Here is a 19952-nt window from a genome sequence, read left to right on the forward strand (position 1 = left end):
CACTTCATCACTGTGTGAGACAATGAGGTTGAGTTCCAGTTTCTGTATGACAAAGTGTCTACCACTCCATGAATCTGAACTCTCTTTACCTCAACAGAACCGCTCTCTAACCATGCACCGTGGCATAGGCATAAGGCAGTACATGTGGGAGGTTTGCAACCCTGCTCTCCTAGAGATAAGTAGAAAGCTTCACTGAACAAAGCTCCATTGGCATTAACTGCACAGCCCTCAGAGCCACAGTACGGACATATTCTAATTAAGCACAATTATGCAAACTCATGTGTTTGCATACAGCACCTTGTAGAGAATTACAGGGAATTTAGCAGCAGCTTACTGGATGTGACTCAACCAGAAAGGGAACCTCAGTGCTTTCCCTGGGAAATCAAGTAGAGTGGTGAGACTCAGCTCTCCCAGCCAGAGGAAGAGGGGAAGAAACAAAGGCTTATTTAAGAGTGCAGTGCAGATCCTCTGGAAAGTTATTGTATTTCCCTATTTAACAGGGAAGCTGCCTCTCTGCGTTTGACATCTGTGTTTTGCAGGGCCCTTTAGTGATTCAGCTAAAATGCTGTGCTCCTCCTTTGAACTGGCAAAGTCAAAGACAGCTGCCAGCTGGGCAGCACTCTTAAGTTCATTGCTCTAACACCTCTCTTTGACTGCACTAAACCTAATGCCTCAGCCAAATTCCTAATAGCTGCACTAATCACCTTCTTGAGCCCTAGTCAACGCAGAACCCCAAAGGGAGGGAGGTGCATCTCAGTGGCAAACTCACTCCCAGAGATTAAAGGCTATGTGCAGCTTCAATCTGCAATACACATAACATCAAGCTGTGGACTACTTTCTCCATAAGGGTTCCACAATCAATTTTGTCCCTGTGGGGACTAATCCTGGCAGATCAAGTATTATTTATTGCTCTAAAATTATCTAGATCTTTTTCTTTCTGCAGTTGGGAAAGTAGGTTATTTGCTAGACACACTCAGTTGCAGCAGAAGATATTGATGGTTGTAGTCTTTTTAATTATATGCAGACACAACCCTGTGCAGAACAGCAAGTGCGGGTCCACTAAACATAAAAACTCACTGTTGGTTTTTTTTGCTTGAAAGACATTACAGATATATTCTCCACTGCCTCAGGGATGCTGCAGTTTACCTACCAGGGTTTTTTTCCAAAATTAAACAGAGATATCCTTCCCTGACTTCTCAAATGTAAAAGCAGATATTATTCTAGGCTAGCACTGGATGCTTACAGAAATGCAGTTGAGAGGTGCCTCTCTTGCACCTATTAAAGCAGAAGAGCTAATACCATGTCAAAAAAAGACAAGGAAATGTTAAAAACTCTACGTTTCATAGTCAGATTGCAATAAGGCCAGAAAGCATGTAGGTCAAAAAGACTATGTTGATACAAAAACAATAAGGAAAACAAAAACAACAAAACAGGCAAATTCTTAAGTAGTATGTAAGCAAGAGTGAGCACTTGCAAGCAGTACGAAAGTAGAACACAATGAACAGGGAGAATCTTCCCACTCTTCTTTCCTGAGTGATTGATGTTATAATCAGGGATGGTAGTGCTACACAGGAAGAGAAATTATAAGGCTATATTCTTGACTGGTGAAAATGGAAGTGTTCTCATTGATTTCTATGGAACCACTGCTGTTTAAGCCACTGCAAGATATATACCTAAGAGAGGTGAGATAATGTGCAAGGATGGCTAAGATAAAAGTAATGAAAACTTATAACAGGCACTGTGTTCTGAGTAAAAAGAGCTCATTGCCTCAGAAAGCCTTCAAGAAGTTGTTCTTTCAGTTTTACTTATGCTTTATAAGTAACAATGGATAAATACACTTCTCTGTTGTGAATGCCTTTTCAACAAAGACATTGTCATTAATCGCTGTAAGATTCATTATTAGCTGTTGTCTCAGTAAAATAAAAAGTTTTGCCTGTGTTTTTACATGCAAGTATACCAAGATACAGCTATGCCCTGGCACAATACTTATAGCCTTCCTTGGAGGGCACAGTTTGATTTTTTCTGTGGAGCACAAGAAGTACTGAATGCAGTGACTGTGTGCTAACCTTGCAGAAGGCACAATGCAAAACTGTCCCACAACTGCACAGAGCACTGCAAATTAGGACTGTGGGACCTAGTATGTTGCTAATACTTTTATCTGCAACTGCACGCTTCAGTTGTCTATTGCTAATCTTTTCTTCAGCATGCAAAGTTTTTGTAGTACATCTATGAAGAATATAAATCTGAAACTATAAACATCTCTAAGACTGAGAAGCAGAAAGCAAATGAAAGAAAATTTGATTTGCCCTCATTTAGGCTTTTCTATACTATAGATAGAGGGTTTGAAGGATTATTACTTATTTTAGCATCATGTAAACTTTTTTTCTCAAATCATTCTTTTGTATTTTAAGATTTACTATGACGTTACAATAATCTAATCTTTCTTATTATTTAAAAAATGACAAAGGAAGATGAAAACAGATTTTGAAGGTTTTCCAGACCTTTCTTTTACCTTATTCCAGTTCTTATTCTCATCTAACAGTATTGCTGAAAAACAGCAGAGAGAGGGGCAGTCCTTCTTTAGGACTACCTCCCTACCCCTTCCAGTAAAGACCAAAAGCTCAATAGCCCTCTCAGCAACTTCAGCAAAAACTTTGTGTAAACTGAGCAATCCAACCAATTGTCAAAAAAAAAAAAAATTATATTCCAATAGCACGAAGAAGCCTACGACTCACATTTTGTTTAAGAAACAGCAAGAGCTTAAATGATAACCTGACCAAATCTGCACAAAAGCATGTGGTATAATCCAGATCACCTGGTACACAAGGTAGTAATACTCCCTGAATTCCCACAGATTTCAACACAGACAGGATTTAATTCCTGCTGCATAAAATCTTCATAGAAAACATTTTCTGCAGTTATTTTTAGCAATATCTGGTCTACTTTTTTATTTTGTTTTGGTGTATGTGCAAAAAAGTTGGACTAGAAAGGCCCACTATAAACCTAAATGTAGAAAAATTATTGGCAATATCCTCCAGTAACCTATTTAAATATACATTGAAAAGATGTTGCAAATTTCTGCTTATATATCAAATTTACTTCTTAAACCCAGAGGTGTTATGCTTTGATTTACACATAAGGACATCAACAATTAAAGAGCAAGACAGTGACAATGGAGATGATGAATTCTTAACCTCAAGAACAGTGCTAAATTAAGGGAAAACACAGTCTCGTTAGTGGTTGTTCTTCTGTGATTAACTATTAGTTATCTGCTGTTTGACATTCTGTAGACCTCTTTATTTGATTAATTTAATTGTCATTTAATTAATTTAATTATTTTGTAGCAAGTGCTGAGAAGCTGGTGCACTCATGGTTCTCTACATGGTTGCTCAGCTGATTACCAACCCCATAGTTTGCTGAACTGGTAAAAAGCTGCCGCCTGGTCCCCGGTGCCCCTTTCGCTTGTCTGGGTTTGACTGATGTGCTCTCTGCTCGCTTCTGTCTCCGCGCCGTTGTTCACAGATTAATGTAGGGGATGGGATTATTCACAGTGCGTTTAATTAAGCATGCAGGTTTGTGGTTTTTGGTTTTGTTTTTGTTTTTTTTTTCCAGGGAAGAACTCCTAGTCATTGCACTTTTGATGTGAAGAGTGTACATAAACAAGTCTTCGGTTTGGGAAGAGAAAAAGAAAATTACAGGGTGGGAAGAAAGGGGATGGGGATGTGGGGAAGGGATGTGGAGGGAGGCTGCTTTCCCCGAAAGCCCTGGGAAGACTTAGGGAAAGAGGAAGAACAGGGTTGGAGGTTTTGTGTGTCACTGCAGTTGTCGTCCGCCCAACGGACGCATGTTTTTGAACATGCAAACGCACGTTCACATGTTCATTTTTACTGGACGCAACTTTTGAACAAGCAGGCGGTTTTGGCCCAGGCTCTCTCCGTCCCGAGGGGCTTCCCATGCCAACCGCCCCCCCTTCCCGCTCGCACACCGCGCAGCGCCGCCAGCCCCAGCTCCACGCCGTGCCCCGGAGGCTCGGGGAGCCGCGCTGTGCCAGGTGCCGGGCAGGCAGAGCCTCCTGGGACCTCCGCGCGGAGCGCGGCCGGCGCATCCCGCGGTGCTGCTGCCGGAGCGAGGCGTGGGAGACGGCGGAGCCCCGGCGCCTGCGCCCCACCGCGCTGTGCGGAGGGGGCGGGAGGCAGAGCGAGGGGCCGGCCGGGACCCGGCCCCGGGCGAGCCCCCTGCCCGCACTGGAGCGGCGGCGGCAGCGCGGGCGCGCACGGCGGCGGGGGGCGCGGAGCGGGCCGGGGGGACGCCCGCCCCACGCGGCTGCCCTCGGCCCCGCATAGCACCGCCGGCCGCCAGAACCGCCCTGAAAGAGAAGGAGAACTTGTTCGTCCGTCCTCCGCCTGCCTTCCCGCCGCCCGCGCATCCTCTCCCGCGGCGCATCCGCCCGCCCTCCGGGTCTTGCTCCCTCCCGGGCTCAGGGCCGGTCCGCTGGTTCCGGCTGGAACGCTTCGTCGCTCGTTTCCCTCGGAGGGTTTTTTTCGGTAGCGGTATACTGAGGAGAGGCTCCGTCCCTCAGGAACACTGCTTCACCCTGCGGGGGAAGGGAGCTGGGTGGGGGCAAGCCAGGAAGGGAGGATCTCAGTGGCTCTCCTAAAATCTATTAGCAGGCTGCGAGGAGGGAAGAGTTTGGCACTTCGCAGCCGAGGCTGGGCTTGTTTTCCCTAGCGGTGATGCCGCTGGACTGAGAGCGGCGCGGCCGTGCAAGTTTGGGGGACGGAGCCCCCCTCCTTCCACCGCCCCCCAGACTCGGTCCAGCGCCTTCAGCCCCGGCGGCTCGTCCCTGCCGCCCCACTGCATGAGCGCTGCTCCGAGGACAGGGCGGCTCAGCGCCTGCTAGGGCTGCTCTCCGCCGCCCCCCAGACTTCCCCACCACCGACGAGGAGCGGCGCGCACCCCGCACCCGGAGAGTTGACTCGGCAGGCTCCGTGCTATGGCGAGGCTGCGGAGGAGCAAACTAGCCGCTGGATTTCTATTACTTTTCCAGTGCCTGAGCGAGCGCTGCCAGCTCTCCGGCGGGGAGACGCCGAGGCAGAGCCGCGGTAAGCGAAGCCGGTACCTGCCGGGCGGGGCCGGCCCGGGGCAGCGCGGCCGGGCCGGGGTCGGGTCGGGTCGGCTCGGGAGGCCGGGCCGCATCTCGGGAGCATCCCGCGGTGTGGGCTAAGCTGGCAGCTCCACGGGCCGCGCACCCGGAGAGGGCAAACGCCGTTCGGGGACTGGCTCACCCTCTTCCTGAGGGAGGCCCGGGGTCCCGGCTTCTCACTCTTCTCTACGCTGGGCTTCTCCGGAAAGAGCTCTCCGTGACTTCAGTTTTTATTTTAATGGGAATTCGGGACTTTCCTCCTTTAATGGATCTGCCCCGCGATCACCGGCAGCCGGTGCTGTTCCCCTCCCCAGCCCCTCCGCGGTGTTCCCGGAGCCTCCTTCCCAGCCCTGTGCGAAACGCGAGGGGCTCCGCTCAAGCTTCGGGAAGGGAGGGACGGAGGCACCGGCGTCCCCGGGAGCTCTGGGGTGCCCCGGCAGCCTCCCCCGCCTCCCGCCCGCGGCGGGGCCCCCCTGCTCTCCCGGCAGCGAGCCGTGGGGGGCAGGCAAAGTTTCCCTGCAGATCCTGCCTGGGAATGCTAGCGGGCACTCTCCTCCCCCGCAGAAGTCAGTAGCTTGCAGCCTTCTCTGGAAACCGAGCGTTTAGAGAAGGACCAGGATAATGGAAGAAGCCCCACGGGGCTGTGTGACCTGTTCGTTAGGAGCGAGGAGCTCGCTTCATTGACTAAGTCTGCTTGTGAAGTATTGGGGTCCTCTTGTCAGTCCTTCTCTGAAACACCTGTTAATGCGTGACACACAGCACCTGTAGTGCTTTCTCTTGGGCCACTGTTTCCCTCAGCATGGAGTTCCCTTTTGATCACTAAAGCCTTCTCTATCCTGCATTCCTGTGCTGTGGAGGGGAAAGCTGTTAAAGGAAAGCTGGGGGATAGCACTTGCAGATAGTAGAAAAGTCGTGGGGTTTGTGTGTCAGGGGACCTTGCCTGCAGAACCTTCTTGTTTACAGGTATTTCCAAAAGCTGTGCCTGTATATTTGAAACACCAGCCAGATTATTATCAGATGAAACACGCCCACTGTGTGGGCTTCCCTGGTGCAATAGAACTGCCCCTTCTTCCTTTTCTTAAAGGTTTGATACAGGCGTGATAAGTTTAGTGGTCACCGTGTAACTGACCCGAACAAGAGAGACTGGGTAGTTTTTTTAAATAACCAGTGAGATTATGTGCTAGACAGAGCAGGATTTTCCTAGCCAGGGGCCTACCACTGAGTTTTGGAATTGTTAAATGACAAGGTAGCTCAGCAGGTTGCCGGGGCTCACATGTCACTTGGGGCCAAAGGGAAAAAACAGGAGGAGACTTTTCATGTACTACTGCAAACCGCATGTTGCTGCACTTGGAGCTATAGCCAACAAATCTTGGTATTTGTTAACGTTAATTATAAGGGAAAAAAGTATGGAGTGAGATTAGAAAAAGAGAATTACTATGTTCTGGATTGAGCTCACAAAGTTTATTATCTTCCAGCCAGACAATAAGATGTTAGTGCTGACTAAGTCAAATATAATTTATCAGTGGACAAATAAAAGCTGCACATCACTGATTTAGGCTATTAAGCTGTATTATGTCTGCACCAGGAGGTGCTAAATAGAAGGTATACCAATGGATTGCTTATCCATAAGTAATTTAGTAATGTCTTATATCTTCCTGAATATATGGATACAAAGTATGAAGGAGTCTATAATCAGACAAATACTATTCTGATATTTAATACAGTCTAAAGAAAATATGCCAAGCAATTGTTTTCTTTAACTAGGAAGATGGGCAACCTGATTTTAGTTTTGACAGCTAGATGTTTATAACTTGGGCATCTTTTCTGGTCCTCTTGCTTAAGAAATCTATTTTATGATAGTAATAATTAAATGCCATTTACAGAATTAGAGGTTTATTTCCTTTTGTTGTTGTTGTTGTTAGCTGTTTGTTTTCAATACTGCTGCTATTTGGAGAAGAAAAATGCAGTGAGAGATTGTGTCTAATCGGTGAGAACAGGTTATTATGTAAAACCAGAAATTCAACTTCAGGTCCTGTGAGTCAAAATAAAAAGTAATGTTTCAAAGTTTTACTGTATTTAGCACCTACTTTATCCCTTTAGATCAGCTCAGATAAAACCTTTAAAGAATTAAAATAAAGAATAAATTTTTGAAGTAGCTACAAATTCTTAATGGGAGGCTGTTTTTGAGGTATTCTACAAATAGTGAGTAACAAAACACCTTATTGAAAATGAATGGAATAACAGTATCAGGAAATGGAAACATTTAGTAAGCCCTGGCAGAGCTGGAGCCGTGGAGGATTTCTGATGCTACCAAAGGAATATGCTCTGATTTCAACACAGATGAAAAAATAATACAAAGGCCTTTTTTTTTTTTTTTTTCCCCAGCTCCTCAGAATCACTTTGCTTGGTAAAATCAGGTCGGAACAATTCAAGTGTAATAATTTTCTAGGCACGCTGGAACTTACCTGGCTGTCTCTGGGGGTTTTTAAAACCCAAATTTTTGTGACCAGGGTGCGAGGCTGCAGTGGCCGGAGCGGTGCTGTCCCCGCCAGAGGGCGCAGCGGCGGCCGCGCGGGCTGCGGCTCCTCTGCAGGAGCCAGCCAGCCGTCCATCCATCCATCCATCCATCCCATCCATCCATCCATCCATCCATCCATCCATCCATCCATCCATCCATCCATGCATCCATCCATCCATCCACCCGTGCATCCATGCAGCCTCCCCTGGGCCCGGGCAGAACCTCACTTTTGCTGATAAAAAATGCTATAAATCCAGGATGGAGGTTCTTAGACTCAATGTTTGTGTGTGTGTGTCTGTTTTATAGTAGCCAAACTGAATATGACATGAATTTAGCGAGGTGAAGCAGACGGTCTGTTGAAGACTCACACAGCAGTTAAGGCTTCCAGTTGTACACTTGAGGGCTCGCTGTTGAAGTGTTGCCACAAGAAGTCTTGGAAGTGTTACATTCTTTTGCAAATGTCATCAGTCAGAATTAGGAGGCTGTTATTGTAATTTTTATTCTGTCAAAGCATGTTCCAGAATCCTGATATAATTTATATTCATTGGACTGCTGCTGTCTCCAGGCATGAGCATTCAGATGGGGGTAGAATTATTTTTATTGGATAAACTACTATTAAGGTGTGTTTATCTAGCATTTATCTACTGCTGAAATAGTAACATTTTGTATGTTGCCTGAGCTTTACTCTGAGAAAAACCCCAATAACTGAAACCAAACTTTCACCATTACAAATTAGGACCTTCAGCTTTTATCATAGCTCTTTATCTTAGAAATATCAAAAGAAATACAGTATGAGACAACATTTGTATCTGTTTGCATTCGTATTGTTTGTTTTTTTATCTGTACATGGTATGTAAACAGGGACATTTGGATTAGAGAATCCTAGTGACATTTGAGAGCAAATCCTATTTGCATATCATATATATTTTCTATATTTTCCTAAGGATTCCCTCTAAAGAAGTCATCTTGGTTTTTTTAACTTTCTTCCTGGTTCTTCCTTTTTTGTTTTTGTGTTTTTTTTGTCATTGTCATTTCCTCTGAAAGAGTGGTTTGAAGTATTGTTGGTAAATAGTGGGTAAATTAAGACTATAATAAGGTCTTTAATTCAGTTTTACAGAAACTCATTTCCACAGATTTAGAGTAAGATCAATACTCATAGTTCATTCAAGGTTTAAAATTCCCTTGGGGAAATAAGTGTTTTTGTTTGGCTGTAAATATTCCTCTTCCGAGTTTACATCTTCATGCAGGCACTTAAAACCCAGCAAATACTTGACTCAGATGCTAGGTTCTGTCTGACACTTGGAGTTGATGATACATACTAGGAGAACTAGCTCTCTACACTGTAAACAAATGTGGTAAATGAGGAAAAGGTCTTTATAATCTGAAAAGTTCTTTGTTTCTGGTCAACAATTTACTAGTCGTACGTACAGGCCATTTAGAGCAAAATTTTGTGACATCTATTGCCTTGCTGAATACCAGTTTCCTCTAAAAAAATGCAACTCAGGAGGGCTCTTTCCTTTTGAAGAAGAGAATCCTCAGACCACGAAGGAGGCAGATGAAGAAATTCATAGTGTAAGGTGATGAGAGATCCCCTGAGAAATATAGCCACAGACCTTAACATTTTTCATTAAGGACTTTTTGACAGGTTTTTGGTGGAGGAGTGCTGCAGGTCCCTGCACGTGCACAGAGTTCAGGAGATGGAGGTTTGAACCTGAATCTTGTTTCCTGCAGGACTGCGATGCAGCAATACCCAAAAGGTTGCTTTGCTTTGAGTTATGCCAAAGACAACTATCACAGAAGAAACGTGCTCTGTTGAATCCTACTGGATTTTTTTTTCCACAAAGGAGATAAAAATTTCTTATTAAAAGCATCATTTGACCCTGCCTTTTATAAAAGTCACTGTGGTTTCATTGGACTGTCTGAAGTACTGAGCCATTCTGCTGCTTGTAACCTTGAAAGCACTGGAGAAAAAGAAAGCTCTGTAGCAGTCCCAAGTTTCAAAACTTATCAAGGCTGCAGTCTCTTAGACTGAGAACACAGCTGGGGTCACTGGTATTTTGAATTCCTGGTGTGGTTCATGCTTCCTAAGAAAAATGAGTACTAAAGGAATTTAAGGCAGCAGTGGTTAAGGTAAGCCTCTGCTGGGCACTCTCTACAGAGGGAACAAAAGGTAATTTGGTGGGAGCATTTATGATCCAGTACAAGGAAATGCTGCAAGCTTGCCAGCAGTGTGGAATTATATCCAACTATTAGGTTTTATGAGGGTTGAACTGAGAGCATTAATGCAGTGCAATTGGCAGATGCCATACTTACTAAATCAGAGAATTGCATAATCACAGCAGGAACTGGAAGAACCTATGAGTTTTCTTTCTATGCAGAAGTATGCAGAGAGGTCATGCTAAGTGTATGTGGGTTTGTTTTTGTTTGTGGCTTCTCACAAATGAGCATAAAACATTGCCCTGAAGTAATGTTTGTGAGTGCTGGGTGCTGTGTCTCATCATGGAACACTTCCTCCGCTTTCTCCTCTTTTCTTTTTTTTCATCCAACCAATAAACATAACTTCAGTTAGCACTCCTTGCTGTCAACATTGAGCAATTGGTTGCACTAAGTGTCTGTAAATTCTGGGTTTGAAAGAGCTTGTGTAACATGTCCATCTCCTTCAACCAAAAGACAGTGTTGGAATGTGTTTCTGAGTTGGATTTGGCTCAACCTTCTGAAACAGGAAAATGAAGCAGGTTCTGAGACCAGGTCCAGGGTCAGACATGATACTTGAATTGAAAACACAATTTCAAACACAGAAAACATCTTGTTGGGGTGATACATCAAGAGAAATGTAAGGATTAATATGAAGATAGATACAAGGCAAGACATCACAAGAATGATGCATGTGCTCTACTCGACAGTGGTAATATCCCAACAGGAGTATTCCCTTCAGTGTCAAGCACAGTATTTAAGAAATATGTGGACTAATTGAGGACTGTTATGTGAAGGAAAGAGAAAAATAACACTGCTATAGAGACTAAAAGTAAGAGATGACATAGTAACAATCCTGAAGTGTGAGACTTCCACAGACAAGGGAATAACTTGTCCTTGGCAGCAACTAATGACTGAAACTGCAGCAAGGCAGACTTTAAATGATAAGACTAGGGGAGCAGATTATCTATGAGTAGTCTTCATCGCTGAAATAGGTTAGATAAACATATGTCCAAAATGTCATTCTATCCAAAAAGGCAGCTGTTGCTGCCTTGGAGCAAGCGCCTGGACAATGTGACCTTTCAAGGTCTCACCCAGCTATCTGGAATTATTCTGTGTGGATAGCTTTAAGTACACAGGGGTTCACCTTGAACTCTGCAGCTGGATAAAATACAAATATGAATTCCAGTGCTCTCTTAGCTTGAGGCCTCTGTCTCTCATTTCTCAATGATATATGTGGGTTTAGTGTGACTTTAACATACACTTTCTGTAGCTGCAGACAAGGTAAAGACATTTAAAATGCTTTGTGTTCTTATGAAATAAGGCTTTTTATTCATACTTGTTTAGAACTTTTGACATGAACACTGCCTAGCTTCCATCATAAGGAAGGGTTCCATAAAGGGAATATATAAACCTTTCCATTTAACCTATCTCTGGCAATGTTTCAAATATAAGTTGTATCACAACTGATGCTAAGATCTTGGGTCCTTTGCTTTAGAGATGTAATAGAACTGTGTCAAAGGGCTGATTATGTTAGAGATGAAAAGCCATTTATAGTATTTACTGCAGCTTTCCTTAACTGCTGTCAGAGGGCAGATTCCCTCAGAAATTTCAGCTATGTTTAGTGGCAGAATAGGATGTAGTGTTATCCAGTAATAAGCACTTTGAGATGTTTTTAACTTTTACTTCTATTCAAGAATTACTTTTTTTTTTTTTCCTCTTTGGTCATAATGTGCAAACTGCATCTGTGCTGAATAATTGCAGCGCTTTTTTTTCACAAGAATTGCTACTAGGCTGATTGTAGAAGGCAAGTATCATCCGCTGTAAATTCAGTGTTTTCTGAAGGATGAAATGTTAAAGTGTTCATCACTATGCAGATTCTTCTTCTATGAGTCAGCAGCTGAACTAAAAATCCATTGGAAAATGCTATCTTGGCCTCTGTAGAAAACTGGGAGCCAGGATAAGTCTTTATTACTATAGTTGCTCCATGATACTCTCCAGCTGCATGTTTTTGCTTTCCTGTGTGTGTTTGTATGACTGTCCTTTTGAATTTGCAAGCCAAACAGCATGTATTTGCAGTTCAACCTCGGTCACTCAGGGATATAAACCCAAGGCTTCCTGTAAGGAGCTTCTTTGTGGCAAGACAGGTTTCAGAGTTCCTCGGCCCATCCTCTTCTTCCTTATCCTTCATCTCCTCCTTGCCCTTCCTGCCTGCTTCAGAGATTGCTTCCTCCTCACTTGCATTGTTTTGGTAGTGGATGTGACCATGCCCTAGGTCAGGTGGATCAGACCTGCTCTTGTTAGTCAAGTGAGATTTAAAAAAGAGGGAAAAAGAAACAAAAAAGACTACATTTTATAAGAAGTAGAGGAAGTGAAAATAAAATTATAATGAGAATGAATGTAGTATTTCAAAACCTCTGAGCATTAAAAATCCCCTTAGAACAACACAAAAACTCTGGATAAAGTAGAATACCTGAATTCTATGTAATACTACTGGGTGTTATATCAGTTTAGTAAAAAAATGTGCAAAGAAAAAACTAGTTGTAATTGGAAAATTGTGCTAAACTTGACATGTTCTTGTCAAATATTTCAACTGGGAAGTGTCAAAACAAGTAATTTTGAGTTTCTTGTTTTGATGATAAAATGTCTCATTTCAAATTTTTCATTTGGACTTTTAGATTAGAATTGCTGTATTATGTATAAACATAACTTTGTTTTGAAGTTTATGTGCATACATATACATATTTTTAATTTAATACCCTACAGCAAACATTGTCTATTCACTTTTAATCTGAATAAGATAAAAATTTTACTAGGATTGAAAATTAACTTTCTAGTCATCTCTAATTGAGACTTACCACTGTTGAGAATTTGGCTATATAAGCCCTGTAAGAGCAGACCTTTTTATCTTGTAGAAACCTTACTTTAATTTGGTGACAGGAAAGGAGAGAACAGCTGAAAAATCAGTTGTCTTGTTCATCCAACTAGGGTTTTGGTTTTTTTAACTCTATAGCATATTTCTCATGCAGGTGGCTTTTTGGTTAATAAGATATACATGAGGCAACATAATTAAAAGAGATCACATTTTCCAGATTGCAGCTGCTATAAAGATAACAGATTTATGTTTTATTTGCAGTGAAGGCATTTATGGACTAGAAGTTCAGCATTTGGTGTATTGCAGAAATGTGACCTCAGTATCAACACAATGTATTACTGGTTCCTATTCAAACTTATATATACTGATCTAATTTGTGGTCTCAAAACAAATAAAACTGTTAACATGAATCACCATTATAGATTATCCATAGTTCTAGTTTCCTTCTACTTTTTATTATGTCTGTTATTAATTTTCTTTTAAAAAGTTTTTATTAATAATGTATGTGTAATGCAATGCTTTTTAGTTTATTATGCAAATTATGCAAGACTTAATAATTGAAATGTATAGTTCTAGACTGTGGAAATACACAGTTTTTCATGTTTACATTGAGCCCCCCAAAACCAAAGTATTCTTTCCTTTATTAAATATCACACTAAGCAAAAATGTAATTCCTTCCAGTTTGGCTAATGTTAATGCATTTACCCTCCCCAAGCCTCTGCAAGCTGTTGGGGACATTTCTATCTTTCCAGAGTAAAAATGAAATAATAACACTAGTAAGTTGTCCTAACAATTTCTTACTTAGAACAGCATTAGCTAAGAAGAGACTATCTAGGTCAGCAAGTATTTCCCTGAGATGAGAAGCAGTTGTGTCACGAATGTCAGCTCCACATGCCCCCCACGCACCACAGGCCATCAGTAATGTGCTTCCCTTTCACAATCTTCAGGCATGTGGTAAAATAGCTGCAGCCCCAAGTATAATGTGCCACAGAAGGTAAAGAGGGCACTGACAATAGTTTGAGTTTCTACAGTAGCAAAGAAGTTTTAATTTTAGTGTGCTTTGTTTGAAAGCTTGTCGATCTTGATCTGGTTTTGCTTAGCCTGTTTTTCTGTTTATTTTTTGACTTAATATACTTGGCTTTTTCACCCGTTTTGTTTCATGCACAATTGCATGGACAATGATTGCAGAGTTGGTAACACTGGTTTTGTTTCAATTCAGAGCCATTTTTTGGAATAGCATAAATGACCTGCAAAATGACTCTTCCTGTAGTAAACTTGTCCATTTGAATGGAGAAAAGGAACTACCATTATTTTTTGTCAGCTGCTTGAGCTTGCCAGGTGTACATCCTGAAAAGCTAGTGTTTAAAAGTAGGTGGATTTATACTCTGACTCAGCTGACATGCCTGAGGATTGGCAGTTCTGCCATTCCATTGTGTTGTACTTCAAGCTTGAATCGAGCTTGTGTTCCTAATTTTATTTAGGTACTCTGATGTTCAACCTCTGACTTTTGATTCCCATCACTTATCATCAGGATATTTGTATGCTCTACTTCTCCACTGCTGTTTGTAAAGCACACTTATTTTACAGCTTTCTTGATTGTTCCTAAAATCATCATAGATATGAGCTTTATATTCATTAGTATTCTTATTCTTGCAAAACCTTATAGAAGTAAGGTAATATCCTAATTTTAATATCCAAATAAGAAACTGGTTTTGAAAAAGTGACCACCTTACCAAAATTAAAGATTCATAATTGTTGTCTCAGAATCAGAGTTGAATTTTTCTGCAATTGCCCAGTGATCTTTTGTGTTTCCCCTTGGTTTACCAAATTCAGGGGTGTAATTTCTCTCTGCATTCTTATCCTTGAATTCTCTAATCTCAGATTTTAAGTCGTAGTCAGATCTCTGATCAAGTAACCTGTCTGTCTGGGAAAAAAATCCAGATTAGAGCTGACTAAGGGTTCTGATTAGTGCAGAGTCAACAAGGCTTAGTTTGGGACTCCTGTAGGTTCTGCCGTTACAGGTGTTCCTTTCCTTGCTCAGGCTTCCATCAGGAGAGGGGTTTGTCTCTCAGCTGTTTATATAACAGATCCCAAACTGCCACACTTTATGGTCTAGTGTGATAAGTTTCTTTCCTAAACACAAGCATGTCTGAAGCAAAGACAAATACTGGGTCAGATTTCTCTCAGTTGGCACTTTGACAATCTGGAAGGACTGTCCAAATCTTCTTGGTTTTGTCCTTGGGTTCTTGGAGAGAAGAGAAAGATGGTGTTCCACAAACTGTAAAATTAAACTTTAAGAATAACAATCCAGATTCAGAAATTACGAGTCAGAAGAAAGAACTTCAAAGCAATCAGTTCGCAGCACTGCTGACTAGAATGCTTTGATTGTTGAAAACATTTATCCTCCTCAGAAAATGATCATTACAAGATGTAGAATATTATTATTTTGCACATAAATATGATGCCAGCTTTTACTGGTACTGTATCTTCATGAGCTTTTAAGGAGAAGGATTATTGACAAATGGTCTATAAGACATGTATTTATACAGTCCGTGTACAATACTCTGCCCCTGATGCTATAAATCATGTTGAAGTTTCCTGTAGAGTAAGTATTTGGCTGAAAACAGAACTTATAGAACAGCAGACCAGCACTTTTCAGCATCTTGTTTTTGTTTGTTCTGCAGAAATGGTGATAAGTTTAAAAAGCTAAATTTTAAAATGCTGTTATTCTTATCTTGCAAAGTGTATGAGTTTCCCTCCCCCCAACATAATTTGAAAAGACATTTAAATTATCTTTTAGATAATATATCTAATAGAACCATCAGTGGGGGGAAAAACCCAACACAAACCAAAGAACTCTAATAAAACAAGAAAGCAAGAACAACAAAACCCTTGGGGTGGTGGGGATGTGGGGTGAGGGGTGGGGAAACAACCCACCAAAAAAAGTTAAAGTCCAAACTCCAAACAGACTTTATACTTTGAATTACTTGGTGTTTCATCTCTAGGCTCCAGTTATGGAAAGCTTCCCTTATTTAGAACGGTGCTTAAATGTTTGCTTAACTGTAGCAATCTATACAAGTGGTGTGCTAGGGTGAGTGGACTAAAAAAAGATATGGATGTTTAAGACTTTTCTCTGATCTTGGACCTTGGAATTTAGTTGACTCAAAAGCCCCAGAACATTTGCAACAGTGGCAATAAGTTTTGCAGCATTGTTGCAAATCCTGAAATGATTTGTAGAAAGAAAGATCTTTCATCAGGCAGAGAAGACTGACTTCCACCTCCCTGTGTTGTTGTAGTGGATAAGAGCAGAGAGTAGTAATCTCTCCTCTAATGCATGCATGTTTCATTCCTCTTGAATAGCTGGACATTGAGGTTTTATTTTAATTTTTTTTTATATGATGTGCAAGACACGTTTAGGAGATGCGTGAACTAAATATTCACTTAGATTTTATGATCCGTCTCCAAGGCACTAAAATGTGGCCTGAGCTTGAGAAGCAATAAGCACACATGGTTCACATCAAATTTAAGTGTAAACACTTATTACATGCTGATCCTTGAATGCAAATTTATGGTTTATTGTTCTACTCTCTACGCAAAAAAATTGCTGTTAGCTTCAAGGGATGACCCAGCGATGTAACGAAGCACATTTTTGTCCCTAGGCATGTATAGAAAATAAACTGAAGGTAAGGTCTTCAGGATAGGAATTTATGTCCAGCTTTAACTGCAGAAGTTTGCTATAGTTACTGTAGGCTGTAAAATAAAAACAGTTTTTCAGCTTAAGCTTTGACCCTCCCATGCCTGTATTTGAATTTCATTATTTTATCCCTATTCTGCTCTTTTATGGCACAGCTTAGTGGGGGTGCATACCAAGCCAGCATTCCTACTGTAACTTAAAAACTTTGTGGGCAGGGAGATTGTCCAGTGTTTGGTTATCTTTTGCATGACCATAATTATGTTTTATTGATCAGCATAAATCCACTGCAGTCTTAACTTTATCTCTCTAATTATATGAGAGTCTGATACTGATGCTGGTACAGCTACAAAGCTTGTCTGCAACTGAAAAAGAGTTGTCCCTCTTTTTCCAATAATGTGTTGTTTGGAGATCTAGAGAAATTTTTTTTTTAGACTTTTAAGTAGAATTCAAATCCATTTAGAGTTTTGCCATAAAGTAGGAGAAGGCAAAGACAGAAAATATGTAGATTCATTATAAAAAGAAAAATAGTTGCAAGTCTCAATTTGGCACAGCACTTAAAAATGTGACTGAAGTGTGTGCTTGAAGAGAATTGCATATGTAAAGTCTTCACCAAACTGACTTGTGCTAGAACATGCTGGTAGGTGTTGCTGAAATGTTTATAGGGCCTTTTATATCTAGAATTTAATTTAGGGAAAAAAAAGAGGTTAAATTCTGCCCTCACATACTTCAACACAGCCACAGTTTACTCCTGTACGAGCAGTTTGGGCCAATTTGAAATGAATCTTTAGCCCACAAAGCCCTCCCTCTAATTTTGTACTGTGCTCAGTAACCCTTAGCATATGTGAAGTATTGCCATGTGGGATCTTTGGTCACAGTAGAGCTTGATACCACTTTCCCACGGGCAGTGAGCATGGCTTGTATGCTCCCAGGAAGAGAATGAATGAATGGTAATGATTTTTACCTTGGTACTGAAAATGCACTTGATTTGCCTAGGTTGTTGATTGTATTATTTGAAGGCATTTGGGATTTGGAGGCTGAAAAGTTCTGGTTGCCTGTTTCATTGCTGATGCTTTTATTTGTATTATCTGTTTATAATATATGATAATGAAATTTGCTTATTTCTAAGGGTAAAGGAATTTCATTTGGTTTCAGAGTGCTTGAGACTCTTGAAATTTGAAAAAGAGGAGCAAGAAGAGCAGACTCCATGGGTTGACTGTGAGAACTATGAGAATATTTCCTGGGTAGGAATGAAAGGCCTGATTCAGTTCACTCTATACATTTTAGCACCCGTAGTAATTCTGTGGGGCTATTCAGTGTGGAAGGCTAGAGGAAAGAGATCAAAACATCCATGTGGATTAAATAACTAGGTTACTTTGAGGACACATATTTTTCTTCTGTAATTTAAATCTGTAGGGAGCCAGAGAGTGAAGATAGGAAAAGATATATTCAGAAGCTCTATAGGGAAGCAGTGTCCCTTTAGGGGAAAATGCTGCACTTGCTACTCTAATTCAGTTTCTTTTTCAGTATTAAAAAAGTAATTATTAAAAAAAAAAGTACTTTCTCTGATTCTTTACTCCTGAAAATTGTAGAAAGGAGGAACTGTGTTGCAGAGTTTAAGAAATGTTAGAAACCTCTAAATTATATAGGACAGGTAAACTGGGAAGGAAAGGTTCCCAACCTCTATCTCCCTACCAGGTGACTGCTCTTATCAATGGATTCCTTGTAAAAAATATCTGAGGAATGAAAAGACTTTTTGTCTGGATCTGTGCTGGGCTATGCTTCTAGGCATTCAGGAGCAATGCTTCCTTTTTCATTACTGAACACCTGTTTTAGCCAGGCATTACAGGATGGGGGGAGGACAGGCCAGGAAGGCAGAGTGGGTTACTTCTGGTTTTCAGTATTTCTTCAAAGGTCCAGTTGTTTCCACACTCCTATAAACATGTTTTTCTGAAGGGGGAAGAGGAAAAGAATTGAATAATGATGATAAAGATAAGTACAGGCTAAGTTCTTTTGGCCCTGTGGTAATTTCCTGTATATTTACAGCTGTGCTGTGGCAATAGCGGTGTAACTTGCAGCTTGACAGAGTATCCTCTGACCATCCTTGAGGCACTGTAAATCCCAGCAGAAAACACTAAGATATAACTCAAAATAATGGCTTCATTAAACATGGGATGCTGAATGTAAAACATGTTCTGCTCTCGTTGCACATCCCTCTGCAATTGTGGGCTGTATTTCCTTAACTTGTTAACTGACATGGTAGATCACTTATCTTTGCCGAGGCAAATTGCTCCAGTCTTCATCTTTCCCATGAATCCTAAAACATGCTTCTGATTCAGAGATGCCCATCTCCCTCAACTTTCTCTTTTTATCAGTAACAAGACATCTCTGCTTTTATTCCCTTGAGGATTCTGATACCCACCTGCCAAGGTATTAGTTGGAAATTCACTGAACTGAATCTATTCTTGCTGTTTATTATTTATCCAGCCAAATGGCATTTGAAGAATAATAGCCATCATTCTACAAACTCAGTGAAAAAAATCCCATGTGCATTTCATGATTTAAAATCATGTAATGTGTTTTTTCTCCCTCCCACCTCTTGGTATTTGTGCTGTAATATTTTTTACTTAGTATTTGTGGATTTAGAATGGATGGCTTTGAATTTTGAAATAACTATTTATAAGTTTTTCTATAGGTTTCATCATCACCATTTATTAAAGTTGTTTTTAAATACTGATGGATTAAGCCACAAAACTGCCAAGTCTAATAACTTTTATTATTTATTTTCATTTTACCAAAGGAGCACTGGAGTTTTGAATGGCTTGCCAAAATCACTCAAATCAAATTTAGTGTAGAAACAAGAAAAAACCTCACAGTTTTAATTTGTATTTTCATGTTTAACCTTCAGAGCAGACACTGTATGCTTCTTAGTGATGGAATTACAGACTTAAAAGTTGAATATACAAGAACTATTCACTAAAACACAAGCTGATAGCATCTTTACAATTTCTGTCAGAACTCCACCATCCTGCCAGCAGCTCTTTAACTTCCATATAAATATTTGGCAATCCAAGACTGGTTTTTTCCTCTCAGTTTCTGCAAGATGCCATTCAAGCTTACTGCTGAGTAGAGCTGAAGTCTCTTAAATTAGGGAATCTGTTTTGCTTCCATGGGAATACTAACATATGCTTTACAGGAAACAAACAAAAACAAAACCAAAAGAAACCACCCATAAAACCCCCAACAAACCAACCACAACAACAAAAGCAATACCGCAAAAAAATCCCCCCCAAACCCCCAAATCCCTGGCCCAAAACAGATACCCCCCACCACCTCTGGGTGAAGTTATTAATTTAGTTATGGTTTGTATTTGTTTGCCATTTTAGATTTTGGAACACTTTTCTGCAACTCTGTTCTCCTCTTTTTCCACCTTTTACTTTTTAAGTTTTCCTTAAGTGCTTCGAGCAAGAATTAGAAGTGGAAGTTATGTGAGGCCAATGGAACAGGCAGAGATCCATACTTCCTGGAGCAA

General features: G+C 41.1%; 1 protein-coding gene across 2 annotated transcripts in view; it reads left to right on the forward strand.

Moving 5' to 3' along the window:
* The first annotated feature begins 4357 nt into the window (after positions 1–4357).
* PLXDC2 (plexin domain containing 2) overlaps positions 4358–19952 on the forward strand; it is a 254952-nt gene continuing 239357 nt past the window's right edge. The window contains exon 1 of one of the 2 annotated variants that reach the window (XM_050325692.1): positions 4358–5102. In XM_050325692.1, coding sequence (XP_050181649.1) covers positions 4994–5102 — 109 coding nt within the window. In that variant the 5' untranslated portion in view covers positions 4358–4993. The remainder of the gene's footprint in view (positions 5103–19952) is intronic. The other variant, XM_050325702.1, reaches the window with a different exon arrangement.

This window comes from Myiozetetes cayanensis, unplaced genomic scaffold (genome assembly GCF_022539395.1).
Source record: "Myiozetetes cayanensis isolate MyiCay16 unplaced genomic scaffold, myiCay2020 scf1, whole genome shotgun sequence".
In the NCBI taxonomy this organism is placed as follows: Eukaryota; Metazoa; Chordata; class Aves; order Passeriformes; family Tyrannidae; genus Myiozetetes; species Myiozetetes cayanensis.